The sequence below is a fragment of the Pempheris klunzingeri genome, chromosome 19, assembly GCF_042242105.1.
Source record: "Pempheris klunzingeri isolate RE-2024b chromosome 19, fPemKlu1.hap1, whole genome shotgun sequence".
Taxonomy (NCBI): Eukaryota; Metazoa; Chordata; class Actinopteri; order Acropomatiformes; family Pempheridae; genus Pempheris; species Pempheris klunzingeri.
This window is the reverse complement of record NC_092030.1, coordinates 11832143-11851790: the sequence shown is the minus strand read 5'-3', so window position 1 is coordinate 11851790 and position 19648 is coordinate 11832143. Positions and strand designations below refer to the sequence as shown.

At 43.2% G+C, this 19648-nt stretch overlaps 1 protein-coding gene across 1 annotated transcript; it reads right to left on the bottom strand.

The window, feature by feature from the left end:
• Positions 1-375: 375 nt before the first annotated feature.
• Positions 376-18165, bottom strand: cplane1 (ciliogenesis and planar polarity effector 1). The gene is made up of 47 exons (XM_070851044.1): positions 18085-18165; positions 17852-17987; positions 17647-17766; positions 17061-17293; positions 16854-16957; positions 16621-16777; positions 16399-16502; positions 15817-15999; positions 15206-15455; positions 14906-15097; positions 13773-14557; positions 13450-13640; positions 13233-13313; positions 12978-13145; positions 12318-12485; positions 12006-12237; positions 11716-11852; positions 11411-11628; positions 11160-11324; positions 10600-10747; positions 10403-10512; positions 10162-10311; positions 9942-10053; positions 9329-9641; positions 8109-9215; positions 7643-7788; positions 6784-7004; positions 6329-6697; positions 5539-6222; positions 5264-5445; positions 5092-5179; positions 4935-5013; positions 4674-4814; positions 4382-4444; positions 4200-4264; positions 3727-3961; positions 3348-3601; positions 3118-3217; positions 2830-3000; positions 2515-2557; positions 2249-2380; positions 1986-2166; positions 1841-1896; positions 1598-1765; positions 1275-1411; positions 887-1164; positions 376-658 (listed from the first exon to the last, which is right to left on the bottom strand). The coding sequence occupies exons 1-47, from the start codon at positions 18163-18165 to the stop codon at positions 503-505; spliced, it is 9594 nt and encodes a 3197-aa protein (XP_070707145.1). The 3' UTR covers positions 376-502.
• Positions 18166-19648: the final 1483 nt, after the last annotated feature.

Below are 19648 nucleotides of genomic sequence, written 5' to 3'. Positions count from 1 at the left end.
GCAAAACTCAGTTGATTTCACGCGAGTTTCAGTCAGTATGATATGTGCTGAAAAATCTGTAAAATATTAAAACAAAATGTTTGTGTGGTCCAGTGGGTCGCTCTCTCTATATATATGCATGAATGATGACAAACAAATTAGAGGAAACAACTGCTCAAATGCTTAAATATTTAATGGCCAGAACAGTCAAGTCTGTACAAAAATATATTTCAAATTAAAAAAATTTTACACACAAATGGCACAAACCTACATTTTCAAGAAGAGGACATCACTGCTGATGTCAGTGTGACAAATATTCTATTGCAAGATGTGTATGTAATGGTTATATCAGGAATAATCAATTGTAGACCTATTTTACTAGTAAAACTGTCTTAACTTTATTAAGCATATCTAAATGATAATTTCTATTACAGTTTAAGATGCTTCTGATTTACAGTGTACTCGATAGGCACAAAAAAGTGTTAGCATGGTGTTGTTTTTCGTTTCCTTGAGACACTTCAGCTCAAGCTTCTTCTGCAGCCACCATCCTCTCGATAGCTGCCCAGTCTATTTTGCTGAGGTTGCTGCTACCGGTCTCAGAGAGATAGTCCAGCCAATCCGTCTCTGAGGTACCAGCTCTGGCACCATCATCCTGCTCATCCAGCAGTCCAGCCAGAACCTGGGAAGGGTACAACAATGTATGAAACTGTACACGACATCGCATCATCTATCCACAAAAAAAAGTATGTTATCTAAAATGATTAACCAAAAGCGACAAGCCAAATTCTTGATTCAAGATGAGGAAAATCATGTGAGAGTGACTGAGAGGTTGTTTTCCATTTACAGTACATACATTTCTTTACAATATACTGTAGTACGTGATTTTAAAAAAAAAAGAGATTCTCACTATGTTATACTTCTCCTGTCCCACCGGCCTATTTAATTCTGACATGGGCTCCCAAGGGTTCGCCTCCTCTCTCTCTTCCATCCTCGTCTGTTCCCTCAGGATCCCTCTTGCTACGGCAGTCCCCCTGGAAGAAGATTTGTCCAGCCCCGTCTTTCTCTGGTATACGACATGACGTTCCTCATTACGGCTGGCTGTGTGCAGCTGAGTGCGGCCCTTTGTGTCGGCGAGCATGCCACGTCGGGTCACCTGCGACAGACGGTCGCTTGGCAGAGAGGTAACTGACACACAATTTGCAGAACATGAGCACGTTTGGTGAATTTAATGTTGCTGTTTTGACAGTGAAAATACATGAACAGGACACCAATACAGCTAAATGTCATTATGATACCTGGTCTGTGTAGTCCCAGTCTCCTGCGGTGATCCTCCGAAGGCCGTGTCTGCGTGTCAGCAGTCCATGGCCGAAGGTGAGGTTGAGCTTGTCCTGATTTAAGACTTTTTTTGTCGGTGGCAGATACACTGTAGGTCCTAAGAAAAAGATGTTACCTATTATACAAAATCCAGCTAATTCCAGACGTTATGAATAAACAGGTTTGGGTCCGTACTTTGAGCATTGTGGAATAATTAATTAATGATTTGTTCAGATCCTAGATTAGAGTACAATTATTCTTTAATGAGACAAGATCCTGGTCAGATTACTGTTGCAGGAGATACCTGTGAGTGCTACCAGGCGGTGGAGCTGAGCTGGATCGTGTAACTATGTGCGCTGGTGAACCTTCATTCTGTGAAGAAATGAGTAAAGCTGGAGGAGTGGTGGGAAAGTCACTGGCTAAGGAACAGGCTTCAAGGGTCCTTTGGTTGTATTGCTCCAGGATCATGGACCTATTAAATCAAATGGAAATAACAATTATGCACATGCATGTCTCTTGTGCACCGACAATGTAAACAGGTACATACTTTTCTTTTTCCTCTCTGGTTCTCCAAACAGCTCTTTGATTCTTGATTGTTGGTTTCTGCAGGTGAACAACAATGTGGATATAATGTTTTTAAAAATCCCATACAATGGAATATCAGTCCTAGTAAAGAGGCAAATATATCTCACCACTGTTCCAGAGGTAGAAAAAGGTTTGCGCTCCCTCTCCCTCAGGCTCTCTCTCTGTTTTTGATAAACAGACAGTCTTTCCCTCTGTTTCCTTCTCATCCAGATCCTCAGCTCTCTCCTCTCGTCCTCTGGAAGGACACGTTTGTGTGCCATCCAGCTACTTTGCTGCTGCTCCAGCCTGCTAGGGGTCACATTACTTAAGTGTTAATCGAAGCTGTTTCTGTATTCATTTGGACAGCACTGAATTTTAGTAGGCACCATACCTGCTACGGTGTGCAGTCTGTGAACTGGACAAATCCAGGTCAGTCAGGGATAAATAACCTTCCCTCACCAACTCGTCTAAGATTTCTGCTGTATCGGATAGCCCAGTCTGACCCAGATTCTCGTCTGCCCATCTAGAGATGGACACACAGAGGGCAGAGTATTGAAAAATTGAAGAGGAAGAAAAAAAGCTGCGAGGCAAGAGCATCAACAACAGAGAACGTGAGTCATAACACTGTTAAAAGACTTCAGATTGACAGTAACTTACATAGTTGATATTCCAGACTCTTCAGTCAGCTGATCTCTCATTCCTGTGGGAGCAACACAAACATTAAAGCAGATGAAATAGTAACCTTTAATGTTATGACTGAAATAACCATGTATCCAACTATAAAATAACAAATACAGTTTCGAAACAAGTATTACTGTCATACCTAGAAAATGTGTAAAGCCTACATTGGTTCTACCTTTAGCACACTGTTTTAATATCTATCCATCAACTATAATTATTGTCACTATTCCAGCCACTTGTTTAAAGAAGTAAAACATTTTTATGACATTTTTGAGTGAATTGCATCTTTACGTGTAGGGGAGTGAAGGAAGGAAGGACCAGCGTTGTGGCCCTGAGGTGAAGTGGAATAATGAAAAGATGGTGCGAGGGAGTCATCATGGACTATAAATTCATCTTCCTGGTTTTCTTCCTCCTTTTCAAAGGCATCTGGTTCAGTCGAAGTGTCCAGACGTGGTATCCATGCTGTTCAAGACAGAGAATGTACAGCAGTTGTATATTGTACCATTAAACTTACAACTTTTTCTGTTTTGGGATTTCAAGTTTTGCAATGAAATTTAGACAAATGGTTTTAGGTCATACCTTCCTGTGGGACGGACAGTCTGACAGTTTTTTTGACTGCTATGGTAGACTTCATATCAGGAGCCACGACAGGTGTGAGTTTTTCAATAGTGTTCACCAGCTACACAGAGACAAAGCAGGATAGGTAAGTAATGATCTATTATATATGTGGGCCCTCACAGCCAGTTTGTAAACTTGGGTGTCCTTAATAATCAAAGCAGGATAAATATATAAACAACATGCATATGTACCATCCTGGAGTTGGAAAAATCCCTCTCCAGATAGTCTGCAATGTTCTGTAAAGCAGCCAACTGAGCGTCCAGCTCTGACAGTCGAGACGAGAACCAGACAGTAGGAGGTGTGGATGAGGCACCGTGAGGTCCAACGCTCTGGTTCTTTGTGGCTTCACAGATTTCCGAGTCAGATGGATCTACGCGTGGAGTGATTCTCCCTGGATCCAAATTGGGCTCAATGCGGCTCAATGACTGCGACTCCTCAGGGATATCTAGTGTTTACAGTATAACAGATATTTGGACCAAATGATACCAATAGGGTTGTGCTTCATCATGGATGTGATTGTATTAAGAGGGACAGAACTGCATTAGTTTCAGCATGAAAACGTATAAAGACCTGTGTGAGTGGTGGGTTTCAGGAGATCATCTGGAATAGTGACTAATGGTTGTGGATCAGCCGCAGCAGTTCTCCTAATAACAGAAGTTGCAAGTGCATGAAGCTCGGCGGAAGTAGGAGGTAAAGGACGGACAGGAGGAATATCTTGTGCGGGGCTGAGACAGGGTGGTAAATCTTGATGCAGGGCTTTGTCTTCTAGATCCAAGACACTTATGAAGTGGCGGCCATCCAGATCCTGAGAGACAAAGAGAAACAAAAAGTTTAAGTTTAAGTTTGATATAAAAAAAGGCAGGAATGTGTATACAGATGTAGGCCATGGTCACTACAGAAAAAGAATAATTGCACTCATCTACTTTGTGTTGTATTGAGTACATAAATAAGTGGAATGAGGAATCTGTTCAGAAACAGCCTTAGAGTTTAAAAGCACCATTCACAGCCCGTGCTAGGTCCACCCTGTATGTCTGAGCTCTTACCAGATTCTTCTCTGGTTCCTGTGGGTTCTCCTCTGAGTCTTGAATAAGACTCCCAGAACGTTGTGCTGGATGGAGAAAACGCACATATACACAAATACACAATGTTTAAACTCTTCATTCTATCCACAACAAAATAAAAAGATGTGTGTTATCCATACACATGCAGTGTCAAATCAACTTACGTTTAGGGCTGCCAGCAGACACAGAGGCAGACACACATTTATCCACAAGTGTTGGAGGACAAGCTGAAAGAAACATTATCGACATGTTTCTTGCTCAAAATCTGGACTTTGGAAAACACATACTTAAAACAACCCCTGCCTTTTAATGAAATGCAGACAGACCAGAGAAAGAGGTTTATGTTATTCATTTCTCAAAATTACAAATAGAAACAATGGCTGTGAAATAACACTACAACTGTGCAAATGTGTCACAATATCAAAAATGTGTGAATCAAAACCCAAACTGACTTACCTGGGTCTGTGTTGGTGAAAGCATCGTGGCACTCTGGGGGCCTTTTACATGTGGAAGCGAAGGCATGGAGCTCAGCTGAAGTGGACATGGCCTTGTCCAATAATCTCTGGCCAGTCAGCAAAGAGTCAAAGGACCCTGGGACTTTAAGTTAATTAGAAAGAAAACAACACATCAATAGAATTGAAAATAGAACACTGTTATGTTCCAGAGTTTCCGTAACACATGTAAAACTGGGTTACACACAATGTATTTGACACTAACCAAACTGAATGGCAACATCCTGTCCAGGGCGGATCTCTTCTGCAGCTGCAGGCTCTTCATTTACAGGCTCATTTGATGGCTGTAGATATATTAGGATACACTTAAATAATGTTAATAGCAAAAGATTGTTTATTCATTATAATTAATATCGTCATACCTCTTGTGTAAGGATGATAGACTCATTTGGTCTGAATGTGATTTCTGTTTTTCTTGCCTTACCCACCCTCTCCTCCCTCATCTTCTTCCTATAAACAACACACAGTGAGTATAGTGCGTAAGCTTACAAAGAAAAAAGAACATCAATAAAATGAAAACTAATATGTGATTGCCTCTTGCTGGAGTTTGAGCTGAGAGAGGTGGTAGCTCTTCTGGTGCTTTCAGTGGGTGGGTCCACTCTGAGCAACCTCAGTTGAGCCTCTTCAGCATTCTGCCTCCCAATTACTGAAGTGGTCAACTCCTCCATGGAGATGAGTCGGGTCATTTGTGCTGAAGGAGCTGCCAGGGGCAGCATCTGTGACAGAGACAGATATCTGTACATAATCCACAATGCAATATTTAATGACGCCTAATTTAAAAATCTTAAAGTATTGGAATTATTTCTTGCCATTTTTGGTCCAGATTCTATACGTAGGAGCTTGATCATGGGTGCTTCTCCAATCGGTGCCGCAATGACAGTAGCAGGCTTAGAGGAAGCTGCTATGGGTAGTTTGGGGAAGGTGATGTTGCTGTGTGGAACAGGCTGAACATGCAGCAGACGAAGGCCCTGCATTGGTGCAGGTGTGTGAGCTGGTAAAGCAGAGGGAAGTAGTGAGAACCCTTTTCCTCTGGATCTCTCTGATGTCTCAGTTTTGGGTTGAGAGTTCCCAGCAGTTGGATGATGTGAAGAATTAAAACTGAGTTGTCTTTCAGGAACTGAAAAGCCATTTCTTTTTTCTTCTTCTGTCTTTTTTGAGGCAGACTGGTCACTGTTTTTAAGCTTGTGCTGATGGGATTCTATAGTTGAAGGATTTGCAGTGCATAGCATCTGGTGCACTTGGGCCGGCGGATTGTGTGGGGCACTTTGCTGGGGCAATGGAGGACGTTGAAGCTGCAGTAACTTCAGGCCCAAAACCTGGGGAGCAGGATCATTTTGTATGCTATCATTAAGAGGTGGTAACACAGGGGCACTGTAAATAGCATGACTGGTGTCAGTAGTGGCCAGAAGCCCCTGTGCGGGTGGAATTAACCTCTTGTTCTCCCTAAACTGGATTTCTGGTGACACTGCCTGGAGAGAGAGTGGCTGCATTTCCTGAAAAAAAAAAAAAAAACGTATTCAGTTTGGTTTCACTGTGATTTAAATATTGTTTATGTAGGACAACAATGTATCACAACATAACAGAGCACTTGAGCATTACCTGATAATTTACACCTGCACCATTAGCAGTGGTGGATAGACTCCTGGTGGTGTGACGCTGGCCGCCTGTTGGAGAGGTTTTTCCTGAGCACTGTACGGCAGACCGGACTGCAAACATACATGCAGGGGCCTGACTGAACTGAGGGATGGTGGATCCTGAAGTCGTTTCTGTCTGAGGTGCCACAGAAGTGGTGGTTTGAGCAGGTAAGGCACTTGGTTGGGGGATGAAACTGGTAGCGTAGGATGATGGCACATTATTAGGGTGTGAGGAGCTCATGTTAGATTGGGCCAAAGAAGAGTTCTGCTGGGCAAGTTGCAGGTTAGAAAATGAAGCTCCCAAAACCTCCATCAGGCTCATGTAGTTGATATTCTGTAATGAAGGACAAAAACACAAACCAGAATCAATTTCAAGACTCAGTTGAGTCAAAACCTTTACTTTTGGCAGTCTATTCTTACCTGAACCAATCTGAATAAGTCTTCACCCAGACGCTGTCTCATTGGAGTCTGAGTAGATGATGGCTGGGTGGGGGCTGTAGAATGCACAGTGGGTGCACCAGCCGTGGAGCTTTGTGGCTGAAGGCTTGAAGGATCCACAGGTGTGTTAGGGGACAGCACTGAACTAGAAAGCCCTGCGTGAAGCTCTTCCTCAGGGTGGACAGGAGCAGGAGCTAGAGGCTCTGGGTTCGGGGAGGCTTCTAGGCTTTTAGCATCACTGTGGCTTTAACAATAAAACAGGAAATTTCAACAACCAATATCAACAACAATTCTTTATGGTGAGGCTTCACCACTTCAATGCTGATGTAGAAATAACTCAGCAGGAATCATGTTTTATACTATTCTGGCCTTATAATTTTATAGTGTGGTGTTGAAGAAGTAATGTGGACTAGAGTTACATTAACTAATTTGCTGCAGTAATGGTTCTCCTTTGAGAAAAAAAAAAGGTAAACATGTTTTCATTTCAAACTTACAGAGAGGCGGAACTGGAAAAGTCTTGAGCATTTTCTGAGACATCCAGGTCTGCAAGCTTTAAACTCTGAAGAGGACAAAAACAAATATTTTGCATGTGTTCTGACAACGTTGATGGTACTTTTGAAGAATGGGAATGCTGAATGGTTATATTTACTGCTTCAGGCGTGTAAATGTTTTCAGAGATGTTCCCATCAGCAACTGAGGACAACAAGCCCTCGCTGTCACTGCTTTTACCTACAAATGTCAAACACATCAGATAAGATTTGTTAATTGCTTGCTTGCTGTTATAAAGCTCATTACAGCATTACTGCAACTTTGACGATCCAACATTAACTTAGTGTAATACCTTCTTTTTCAGGTGTAACATCTAAGTCATCAAGAGATGGTTGCTGTGAACTGGACTGTCTCTGCTGAGCATCAAAAGTCAGTGGATCATCAGGGAGAGGTGTCCTGTGAAATGTCCGGTCCTCTGGTTCATCTGTACACGAACCTCTGCAGGGAAACAACCAATAAACAAACAGTAACAGTAGATTATTCATATTTACCATAAAACAAAAAGGAACATTTTCATTTTTGCTGCTACATTTTTTAACAACACCAACTTGTGCCTTTTTACTGTAATTTGCCAGTTTACAAGTTCGTGTTTCTTGCCTAATCAGTACCATTTAGTATCTCACAGAACAAGCATTCTGATAAAGCACACTGACCAATCGCACTCCAGTTTCATTTATTCACTGACACTTGATGTATCTGTGTTGGATTCCATTTAGTCCAGTAATAAACCATTGTAAATAAAAACATGGGGCACTCACATGGACAGTTCTCCTCGCTGGTGATTGTGATCAAGACCAGCGATGGGAGTGTTGGCTGATCCAGGATAGCCTGTATCAATGCTGCTCTCTCTCTCCAGCTTTCTATCCTCCTCAGGTTGCAGCACAGGGGCTACAATCAATTGGGTATGTGGAACTTGGATGTGGGCACTGTAGCAGTCAGTCCCGAGTAGCGCAGAGTACCTGCGCTCCAGCAAGCTGAGGGAAGTGAGGACAGCAGGCGCAGAGGCTTTGACACGAATCACTATTCCCTCATCAGCTGTTGCGCCAAGCCCCCCCACTCGCTCTTTCTTCTTTTTGCCATGATGTCCTAGTAGCACCCTCCTATCGGCCCAGCGTACCATCCACTCCAGCAGCCTGCCCAGCTCTGGAAACTGAGCCTCTAATTTTGGGTCCAGGCCCTGCTGCAGTTCACCCATGGCTTCCACAGAAGTTGAGGAGCCAAATATCAAGCTCTCTGATGGCTGTCCTGTGAGAAATGCACTTTGAATATGGGTACTTTCAGAACCAACAAGGCCTCCCTTCATTCTTTGGCCTAAAGGCACACTGCTCTCCTGTCGGAGGCCAAACAAACCCTTTTCCCCGCCAGCTCTCAACCCAGGAAGAGGAGTGACAGAAAGGCTAGTTCTGGATACAGGGGCTTCCCTGCAGTCAGAAGATGTTTGCAGCTCAGGTGCATCTCGTTTCACAGTCTTGAAGCAGCAGCCAGCTCTGAACAGTGGAGGATCGTTGCCCACGTGTTTCCTCCCTAGATAGTGCACATCTCTTTGACGGCGATGAATAGTTGTTAGCACATCAAAAGTGAGAGAATGCAACTCTCTCTCCCTCAGCTGTGAGGAGAAGCCCTTCAATAAAGGGAGTTCACTGCCTGAGTCTCCTCCACCAGCACTATCCTTTTCTAGCACGTAGCTGAGGAAGAGCTCCAGGAAATTTAGATACTCTTCATCTTCCAGCTCAAACTCCCAGGTGCCAACCACTGGTAGGGAGGGCTGATTTCCCTTGGCATTGCTTGGGTGACTCTCCTCCTGAATGACACATTCAGTCTTAACAGCAGGTTTTCTGTCTCTTACTTTTTTAGTTTTTTTGCCCCTACAAGGAAAAACACAGAGCAGAGAATAAGCCATAATGTAAGTACATGATACTTCAGTGTAATGTAGTACACTGAACTATTGCTACTGTTGCTACTATTCCACATGGACTACCTGGTCACGGCCCTGCTGTGCACTACAGGAGAGACAGCCTCAGACGTGTCTACTGTGTCTCCATCACTGCACACTGGGGGGAACCCACAGTCAGTTAAGGTGCTGGTGCTCAGACTTGTACCCAGTGAGAGCTGCCTTAACATGGCCATCCCGTGTTTGCTTGCCCTGTCCTCCTCTTTCTCCTCCTTCTCCCACAGATGGAGCTCAGGGGGGGCTAGGTGCCTCTGCAAGCGCCCAAGATGTTTTCTTCTCTGCCTGCGTTTGTCTTGAATCACAATCATCATCGGCTCGTTCACATCCTCTTTTTCCTCCTCTAGAGAACAGACAGAATGACATAGAGTGGCATCCCTGTTTATGCATTTGTTCAAAGGAATACATAGAGCTTTGGGGATTTTAAACCAAATTTGGGCATGTCACATTTAGACCTTTGGAGATGAGAAAATTCCTTTAGTTTTCATTATATTGTTTATACATTCTAGTGGTTACAAATGAAGTATGACTGATACAATGAAGCTGTGAGGCAAGTTAAACAAAAGTTAATGTGAAAAACCTGGTCAATGTCAAAAAAACTGCATTCCTATTAGTGCACTTCAATGTAACTTGGTGTTCATACCGAGCACATTGCATTGCCTCAGTCTCTGCAACAGTGAGTTGTACTTTTCTCTCAGAGGGACTCTGACGGACTCTTCGTCTTCTGGAAAGGCTCGTACCAGAGCGTCTGCAACCTGAGAAGAAGAACAGGCAAGGAGGGGATACTTGCTCACTCAGGGTCATTCTGATTTACTTTGATTAACACTGCCTATGTCAGAAATGGTGAGAAAAAGTCATATCACCAAAGAGAGAGGAGGAAGTTCAGACATAAGGCTGAGCAGTATGTCCTGGAGGGTCTCCTCTGCGTTGAGGAAGCAAGAGAAAGGCAGAAAACGACAGGCCCAGTGGAGAGCATCAACGCAGGTAGATCTCACTTCTGAACCACCAGAGATCTGACACAATACAAACAAATATTTATACGGTATTATTGGCTGAGGCCATTTGTACGTAATCATGTAACACAATAAAACATAAATGGCATACCTGTTCATCTGTACCATGCTGCCTGGCTGCCTGATACTTCCTGCAGGAAATGGAGAGCTGGTCCCTAACATGAAGCATCCAACATAAACCACACAGCTCTCTGAAACAGACTTGTAGGAAAAATACAGGTGATAAGTACAACACGAAAGTAGATCATTAATAATGAGATTTACTATTTAATATGAGTTGCATCTTACCAATAGTTCGAATGGTGTCAGGGTCCAGGTGACCGTCTTTATTAGGCCCCCGTCTGAAGAATCCACTTCGGGTGATGAACTTCATCAAGCCTTCTGGGAAAGCCTTTTCTTCTTCAGCAGCTGACGGATAGGAGTACTTCTTCTTGATCTGAAAACAACATCAGATATTTGCACTTTTTTTAGGATGGCATGGCACTTAATATCAATATGTTTGACTGTTGTTGACTTTTTTAACACTGTCAGTAAGTTATGGTAATGCTTGCACAAGATAAGGTGATATTAGCACAATAGGAAATTATTGCAGAGAGCAAGAGTGTAACACCACAACATACAACCCACCATAATTTCAAGTTTCATCTTTAATTCAAATTTTCTACCAATGCAAGTGTAGTAAAATGGAAAAGATTTGGCATTTCTTCAGAAAAAAAAAAGTGACTGAACTAACTCTTGTAATAGCGATGCATGAATGTAAAAATCTAAATTCCAAAAGTGTCAGCTATGTCTGCCACCTTTAATCCTCGTATCAAACCAGATAAAAACCCTTCAGTCGTAGAAAGTACCTTGTGTAGTAGGTGTCTGGCACGGCGCAGATGGCTGATGTACCACTGGGCAGCAGGATGGCAACAATGCGCAGATCTCAAAAGTAACAGTAATTTTTGGAGAACTGCAGACACTTTTTGTCGTGATGCAACCTCTGCAAACTGCCCTATTGTCCCTACAGGATCCTACGCATGAGAAACAACCAACATTTAATTACAGAATTAATAAACAAACATACTGTATGTAAAAACTGATCTTCTATACTATGTACCTGTGTGTTGGGGGAAGGCTGAGGGCAATAAAGAGGTGGGGAAGGCAGATAAAGTCCATTGGGCACCAAGGTAGGCAGGTAAGAACACAGATTTTTGGCTGTGTCCAGCAAGGAAGACAAGGGCAAAGTCATGACATTCACTCCAGCCATGACTGAAGCCTTCAGAATCTCCTGTATGGAAACCTGTAACAAGTCCCGGTCATCTCCTTCCAAAGGGTCTAGTAAAAGAAGTTGAAACAAAGTATAGATTTAAAAAGGGTTCTATGTGGGTTGTGGTCATCTTATACTTGTCAGCTCTCACCAACCTGTAAAGTTCTTGTCACCTCCATTATCTCTGAGCCCATGGGAATCAGACTTATTGCCAAGAAGACAATCCAATTCAACCTGAAAAATGTTTTCTGGTTGTAAAACTGTTGGAAGGTGGAGCTCTCTCCTCCTGAGCCTGTCATAAAAGATGACATTAAGATGTTAAAGAAAACAAACAAGGTAGACGTTTGAAACTGAATGTAATCTAATCTAGTGATGGCAAAAGGACAGGAAAACGCATTCACACACTCATTGACTCCCTGATTACACCGTATGCTGTCACACTGACCGAGTGAAGTCGAAGTGGTCAGTGCAGTGATTTGTATAGGCCAGGCTCAGACAGGCTGCTGTCTTCCAGTCCCCAAGATGGTAAGCCAACCACACAGTCTCAGGAAGCAGTCCCCCTAGCAGGAGCAGATCCTGAGCATAGGCCACTGTCCATACTTCTGACAGCTGCTGTTGCCGCACTGCTCTAGCCACCTCCTTCTGGCACAGTGGCACCAAGCGGCCAACACCAGGGGCTAAGAAAGGACGTATTACCAAAGAGAATTATTAACGAAGAAATTATCTTTTTAAGTGATAAATAAATATGAAAACACACCATCTGCTGGTAGTTGCAGTGGAGGCAGGACAGCCACATGGTGAGGGGGCAGGACGTAGAGGGGTTGGTTGGTGAAATATGAGGCCATGAATCTCCCCAGGGTCTGAACCACGGCACAAGCTGCATCACTGTGAAGGTCCATTGGCAGCCACGGGCAAGGGAGAGAGTCTGCAGCAGGACATAAAGGCAGAGCTAATAACATCTTACTTTCAGGCGCACTTGTTGTTATGTATAGTCACAGAGAAATAAAGGCAGACTTATTCTAGAATAATAATATAGGTGTATGGTCAATTGTGCTGTGCTGTACTGTACGCAGCAGAATGTCTATTGATCATCATGGAGCAAGACCTCAGTTTCTAGCACCTGGAATAAGTAATTCTTTTGCACCTCCCCCATTTACCGCAGTCATAATGCAGAAAAATGTTGGGAATAGATTAACCACATGACGAATAAGAGGGAAAACTGTTGTTGTTGCATGTACACAATCTTAAAACTTGGTTTAGAAGCAACCTGACCTGCCATCATTTCGAATCAGTGTATGCTTGGCACTCCATGATCTATTAGTACTGCATATAGGAGCTATTTACAACCTCTATAAACTGACTCATGTACTGTGAGAAAAGCCTCTAAAAGACTGAGGAATTATCGAGCATAGCTGACCTGTTACGTAGGTCATGTTATCCCTCTGGTGTCCAGCTCTGTGCAGGATCAGACGGGCCATGTGGTCCCCCAACTCCTGGGCTTCTCTCAGACAGTACTGGGATAACAGACTGTACAGGAGTGCCAGACAAAGCCGTGTCTCCCTGAAGACGCTACGGCGATCACAGCCTAACAGAGAGATATATCATTACCATTTCAGACTGAATGCGACCATGTGGTGTAGTTAAATGGAAAAACTGAAGCGGTGGTTCTTACGTTTGTTACTTTCCTCACAAATTTGTGACCGCCATGTATCTGCACTTTTTGGGTACGAGCCACACAAGAAAAGATGTTCACCTGGTGGGAGAAACAAAACAACCCACCATAATTTCACTAAACAACAACAATAATTCAGACACATTCAAATGATTTTGTATCTGGTTTCCTTTAGCTGGCACAACAACCAGGGTCAGATAGTCCTTTTGTTACAGACCTGGGTAACTCAGCAGTGCAGGACCCTCCTCTAGCCTTCCTCCTGTAGCCTGTAAAGCTGTTTGAATCTGGGACATGATAACAGACAACTGTTGCTGTTCTTCCTCCCAGCCATCGCAGCTTTTAAAGCTCCTCAGTTCCTCTGTGTACTGCTGAGTGATCTTGTAGACCCACTGCCACACTCCAAACAATCTGGCCACAAAAGAAAATCACCACTCTTGACAGTGTTAAATTACATTTAAAACATGGCATGCACTGACTAAGACAGGTGTCCACAACAGCAAATAGTTGACTCATAAAAAGAGATACAAAGATGGTGTGTACCTGCTGGATGGTCGCTGGGGAACAGGTCGTGCCTTATGCACACCACTGGATTGCTCTTCCTTCTCATCTTGTAACAGAGGCACATGGTGTGCATCTGAAGGCCAAAGCTGTGCTGGCTGGGATTCCCTCTCTGAGGGGGACCACACAGTTCTTTGTTGCAGGCTGTAGGTGTGGTCAAGAGAATCAGAGACTAGCTGCAAGATAAGAAGGACTGTGGATAGACTATGAGATGACAACTGATAGTGACCAGTCTGGTGGGACTCAGGGTGGGGGCTCAGCAGGAGGCGTATCAGCCGTTTACTGAGCTCTACCACCAGCCCCACGCAGTGTGGGCCATCTGGGTGAGTGCTATCCCAGGGAAGAAAAGAGAGAATGGCTTTAAGAAGGTGCAGGACGGAAGCAGATGCTGACTTATTCTTTTTCCCTGTGCGGACTGCGGAGCTGGGAATCAAATGGAGTAAAGCAGCAAATCGCACCACACAAGAGAGTAGATGCTTCAGTAGATGAGTTCTATTTTCCACAGCATTTCCAAGAGACAGGCCAAAAGCCCAGGCTGTTACCAGCTTATTCTGGATTTTCCCAAGTTCACGATGAAGAAAATGAGTCTTCCTCTCTGTTTCACCAAAGTCCTTTTCATAGTCTGGGCTAGTAAGAACTCCAGTGTCAGTCTGTGTGTCCAGGGCGTGCAGTGTGTCAAACATTGAGGAAAACTCCAGACGGCCACCATCCTCCACATGAGAACCAGCAGGAGGTCCATCAAAATCTGAGTCATCCTCAAAGAAACTCTAGGAAACCACACAAGCAAACAGCAGGCTAAAGACCAGTAACACATGTGAATCAAGCAATTGGTTCAGCTGCCATGACACATCGTCACTCAGGGTAATCACATGCACAACAGTAATTTGAGTAAAATTGCTCATGTAAACAGGGATGGATGTGCTTTGGAACATAAACTTTAAGTTACTGAGACTATGCCAGTGCCAGAACAAAAGTACGAGAGGGAAGGGTTAGAAATCTGATTTCTCATCTGCTTCTTACATTCATGTATATGTGTCCACTGTCAGTATAGCGTACACCAAAGTCAGAATCTAAAACGATACATATCTAGATTACTATCTAGACTATTTACCAACCTGTACTTTTCCAAGAAGCTCCTTGGTACCTCCAAATGTCCCCTGGTCCTGCAGGAAAAGTGGCAAAGTGGATCCATCTGTGGCTGCAGAGTCTGTGGTGTTGGGCCTACGTGTAAGAATATAGTTGGACACCTCAAGGCTGCTGTCAAGACTCAGGCCAGATACGGACTCCAGCCATGCTCTCACATGAATCTGAAAATGATGAATGTGAGGACACCATATTATCAAGATTAATCCACAAGACGAGCTGAAGTTGAGAAAGATCACTATTCCCACTGGCAGAAGTACCTGGTTTACCACCTGTGATTTATCCAGAATCCCGCTGGCCTTCTCAAGGTCCTTGCTTGTGTCCTTAAGAAGTGTTTTCAACAGCAGAGCAGGAGAAGGCCTATCAAGCATGCGCATAACCGTGGCCATGTAGCCATCAGACACAATGAGATACAACAGCCGTGGATGCCAGGTGACAGAATATCGCTGCCTCATGACATCTCGCACAGACAAGCTAGAGCTGGACAGAGAGGCCTCCCCTTTCCCTGCAGACATCGGTGGCCTGCAGAGCAAAAGAATACATGGTGGAAAGACAGAAAATCAAACGATTAATAAAGAAAGTCATCCTTAGTTGAAGCCCTATATCCCTACATTATGTACAAAAATTGCATTAAAGCTGAGGACAATAGAAAATAGGCATGAAATGACTTGGCGCTAATACTGAAAAGTTAAAGTGAAGCAATAAAAAGAAAAGATAACCACATGACAGCGGAGAATAGGGAAGAATTAAGAGCAACACTCGAAACAATCAGTAACTCCTAACATGGGTTAGTAACTGATGACATTTTTTTTTTTTAATAGACTAGGACATTTCTATTTTTACTTAAGTAAGCGATCTGAGTATTCCTTCCACCACTGTGTACCGGTAAGTGATGAGAGGGTGCAAGGGTAGAAAGTGTGCAGGCCCAAAGTCAACACTGCAACCAGAGGTTGTTAGAGTGAGAAGCCCCCCGAGGCGAGAAACCATAAGAAGTGAGCCTCTCTTCAGAACACAGGCCAGGAAAAGACTGTCCGGTGACCAGCTCACACTGCTCACCCAGTAGGACCTAAAAAAAAGAAGATATGTAAAGTCTTTATAGCACTGAACATAAAAGGTTTGAAAGCAGCTCTAAGGACAGATGGCATTACCCTTCAGTGGCTATCATTTTCTGTGATGTCCTGGCAGTTTTGATACAATGTACAGACACTGTTGTCCTTGCTGGTGATGCTAGGAAGAGAGCCTTCCCCTCTGCTACAGTGTGTATTTAGACAGTCTGGAAATGATGTGCTGAACTCTGGCACACTGTCAGCACTACTATGTATGTTTGGAATAGCAAAGATTTAGTAATAGACTATTGCCAGCAATATTTTGACAGCCTCACTAAACAGATGTTGAGAGGTTAGGCCTCTCATTGGCTGACCAAGCACAACACACATTCCCATCTATATATGCATGCATACTTCACCTTATGTATTTAGAGGGAATCTCCATTTTCTTACTTCCACATCCTCCTAGGCCGCTTGATACTGTGATAAAATTCTGTGTGCTCACAAAGAGGACCTGTGTAGCCTGCATTCAACAAAGGAAGTACAAATCTCGATTTACATTTCTACAGATGGACAGGCCTGGAAAAAAGACAGATGAGGATATGAAAAAAAGAAATAGAGAGGCCACATCTGCACCACACCTTAGGCTGTCTCTGGTTCAGGACAATGGCTAACAATCGGCCATCTGGGGAGAAGGCTGGTACCAAGGCCCCTCTGGACTTAACTGGTTGGCAGGGTGGGGTGAGATGAGACATGGGGTACGTCTTGGTGACCCACTGTACGCTGTATCCCACAGAACTACAAAAAAGAAATGCTTTTAACTACTGTAATACCCAATAACAACCATGTCTGTTACATAGACGTGCTCACTCACCCCACTCTCTCGTGGCTTTCCTCCCACTGAATTTTCAGGCAGGTCATGATTAGCTTCTTCCCAGATGTGAAAACAAAGGCTGATAAGCAGGCATCACCTATATCCTACGGGGAAGATATTATAGAAAATAAGACAAATTGTGAAATTACTCCATTGACTAAAACGTGACACAATATATCAGATGTGTATTCTATTCAGTATACAGACCTCTGTCTTGACAAATATGGTGCTTTGGGATGCTTCTTTGTCTTTTAAAGAAGGCAAAATGGAGTCTTCAAGGGGCTTTATATGTGCCCAGTGTCCTTTGACTGTGCCATCTCGTACCCCCATCAAATCCCTGACATCCATACACTCCCACAAGAACACTTGCCCTGTTTTGGCTACCAGGAGCACACGCATCCCATCCCCTGAAACCTGGAGTGACAGCCATGTGGCATTCCCTGTGGAAACACACACACATAAATCCATGGATTGAATATTTAATTTCTTATTTAAATATAAGAACTGTAATTAGGATACTCTGTGTGCAGCTCAAGTGATAAAACAAAGAAAGAGTAAACACCACCAATACAAACACCCATCCACAATCTGCTGCTATTATTGTATCCAGGATAAAATATCAAATCAAATAGGGACAAATCTCAGGTCAAGAATTCACACTCCCACATCTATCTAAACTATCCTAACTGATCAAACGTTAAATCCACAGTCCTAAGCTCTTTTTTTTTCTTCAGATGATTATTGCCGCTTGCTGTTGACCCCGCGGGCAACCATGCACCTGTAATGCGCCTACCTTGGGTATCACTGATCATATGAGTCACTTCTTGGACTGCAGCAGCAGTCTTCAACAAGTCTTTATCTCTGTTCCACAGAAACAGCTGTCCTGAGACCAAAAGTCCACAAAGCCACATACCTGAAAATCAACAAGAGACGTGTAATGTACCCTCAGAATTGACAGGTGACAAGAATTTTGCTTTGAGTGGTCGCGTTAAACTAACCATTGTGTGATGAAGCCATTGTCACCACATTTTTGAGCAAAGGATGGAGTTTAGGAGTCCTCTTCTTGGTGTGACCGGACACCATGTTGATCTCACTGATCCGTTTGTCATCTAACAGGAACACAGACTCCTTCTCCTGAAGAGTGTCATGACAGAGGTGTTACAGTTATGTTCTCCTGACAAGAATAGCGTCGTTTTAGTGTCACTGGCTGAAATCCTTTATCTGTCCTCACCTTCCCAAGCCAGCAGAATCGCGGCCATGGTTTCTTCCGTTTGATGCTGGACGACAGAACAACCTCCAACTTTAGCTCCATGTTTAAAAGACAGCATTAGTTTTTCCTCTTGATTATGCATTCAGGGAGGGAAGACTGCAGGATCCCCCTAGACAAGCAAGGCGATATAAATATTAGCTGACCAGTAACATTTTTTTTGCTGCAATGTAAACATTCTGATTAGCTACAAGGCTAGTCGGAAATATCGTATCAAATATGCGATGAAATCGTTGAATGTTCAACGCAATGACACTGACACTTTTTACGTACTGTGTTATTAGTTAACCAGTGTTAAAACCAACTAAAATCATCAACAAGGATATCCATACCGTTAACTAGCATTAGCATCCTAGCATATTCACCATACTGCGCGGAGCATTAGTCCCGAGAAAACCCTAACCCGAGCACTTAAACTACATTTGGTGGCGTCAAATATTGTGCTCATATCATTTGGTGGCGAAACTGTTAGTATAACTGCGTGTATTACATGTTACACCTTTGCTAATCGTGAAATATTTCGAAACTCCCTCCGCTTCAGTAGCCAGTATCGTTTCCCATGATCCTCTTGGAGGAAGCTTCAACGCGTTGCCGTAGGAACGCAAATGTAAGGAAGTAGTGGGAGTAGTCCCTTCAGTAAAACCCTCACAAAAAAAACTTTAACCTTCTTAAACATAGCCATATTCGTTACATGTAAGCAATTTATTCAGCGTAAGTATCTTTAGAGCACCTTACTGAATATGCTTGAACATACGTTTAGTTGACAGTTCAAAGTGTATTCAGCCATAAACTTCCGGGTAATTTTTTGTTGCCTAGCTATGAAGCCAACTCGTTTAGTAGACATGTGCTTGTAGGATATTTTGTGCTTTTCCATTGTGAGGCAGTTTTGTTAACTGTTGTTGTTGTTGTTGTTGTTGTTGTTGTTGTTGTTGTTGTTGTTGTTGTTGTTGTTGTTGTTGTTGCAAGATTTGCATTAAATTCCTATGGTCCCCTGAAATTAGCAATGCAAATGTTACGGCTTTTATGGTTCCCTAGAGCATCACTATTAACCGAGTAGGTGTTTTTGATAGCTTGCTTTTTGCTTTTAATTTTTAATGTGAGCCACACACATTCAGGAGCAAGGGCAAAACAGAAAAAGTCCAGAGAGTGTCAGGGGCAGGCCCTGTTGTCACAACACTAGGATGGTGTGTACAACACACAATAATCAAAGGCAGCTAGGTTGGTCTTAAATTGTACTAACTGCTGGACATATAACAATAATCAATGTGAAGTGCATTGATCACATATTGCTGCACACACATACTTTTGCCAGCAGATGGCAATGCTACAATAAACTACTCCTACGTATGTACAAGCAGCATAACAAAGTGTTTTTGAGTTCACATGAAAACCAGTTCTGACTAGAGCAGAGGAGATCACTGTTGGAGATAAATGGAGGCATAAGAGGCTTTTTGTGCTTTGTCTCTTAGCTATAGCAGATATCCTTTCACAAGGTCAATTTTCTCTGAGGAGCAAGCCAGCCTATTAA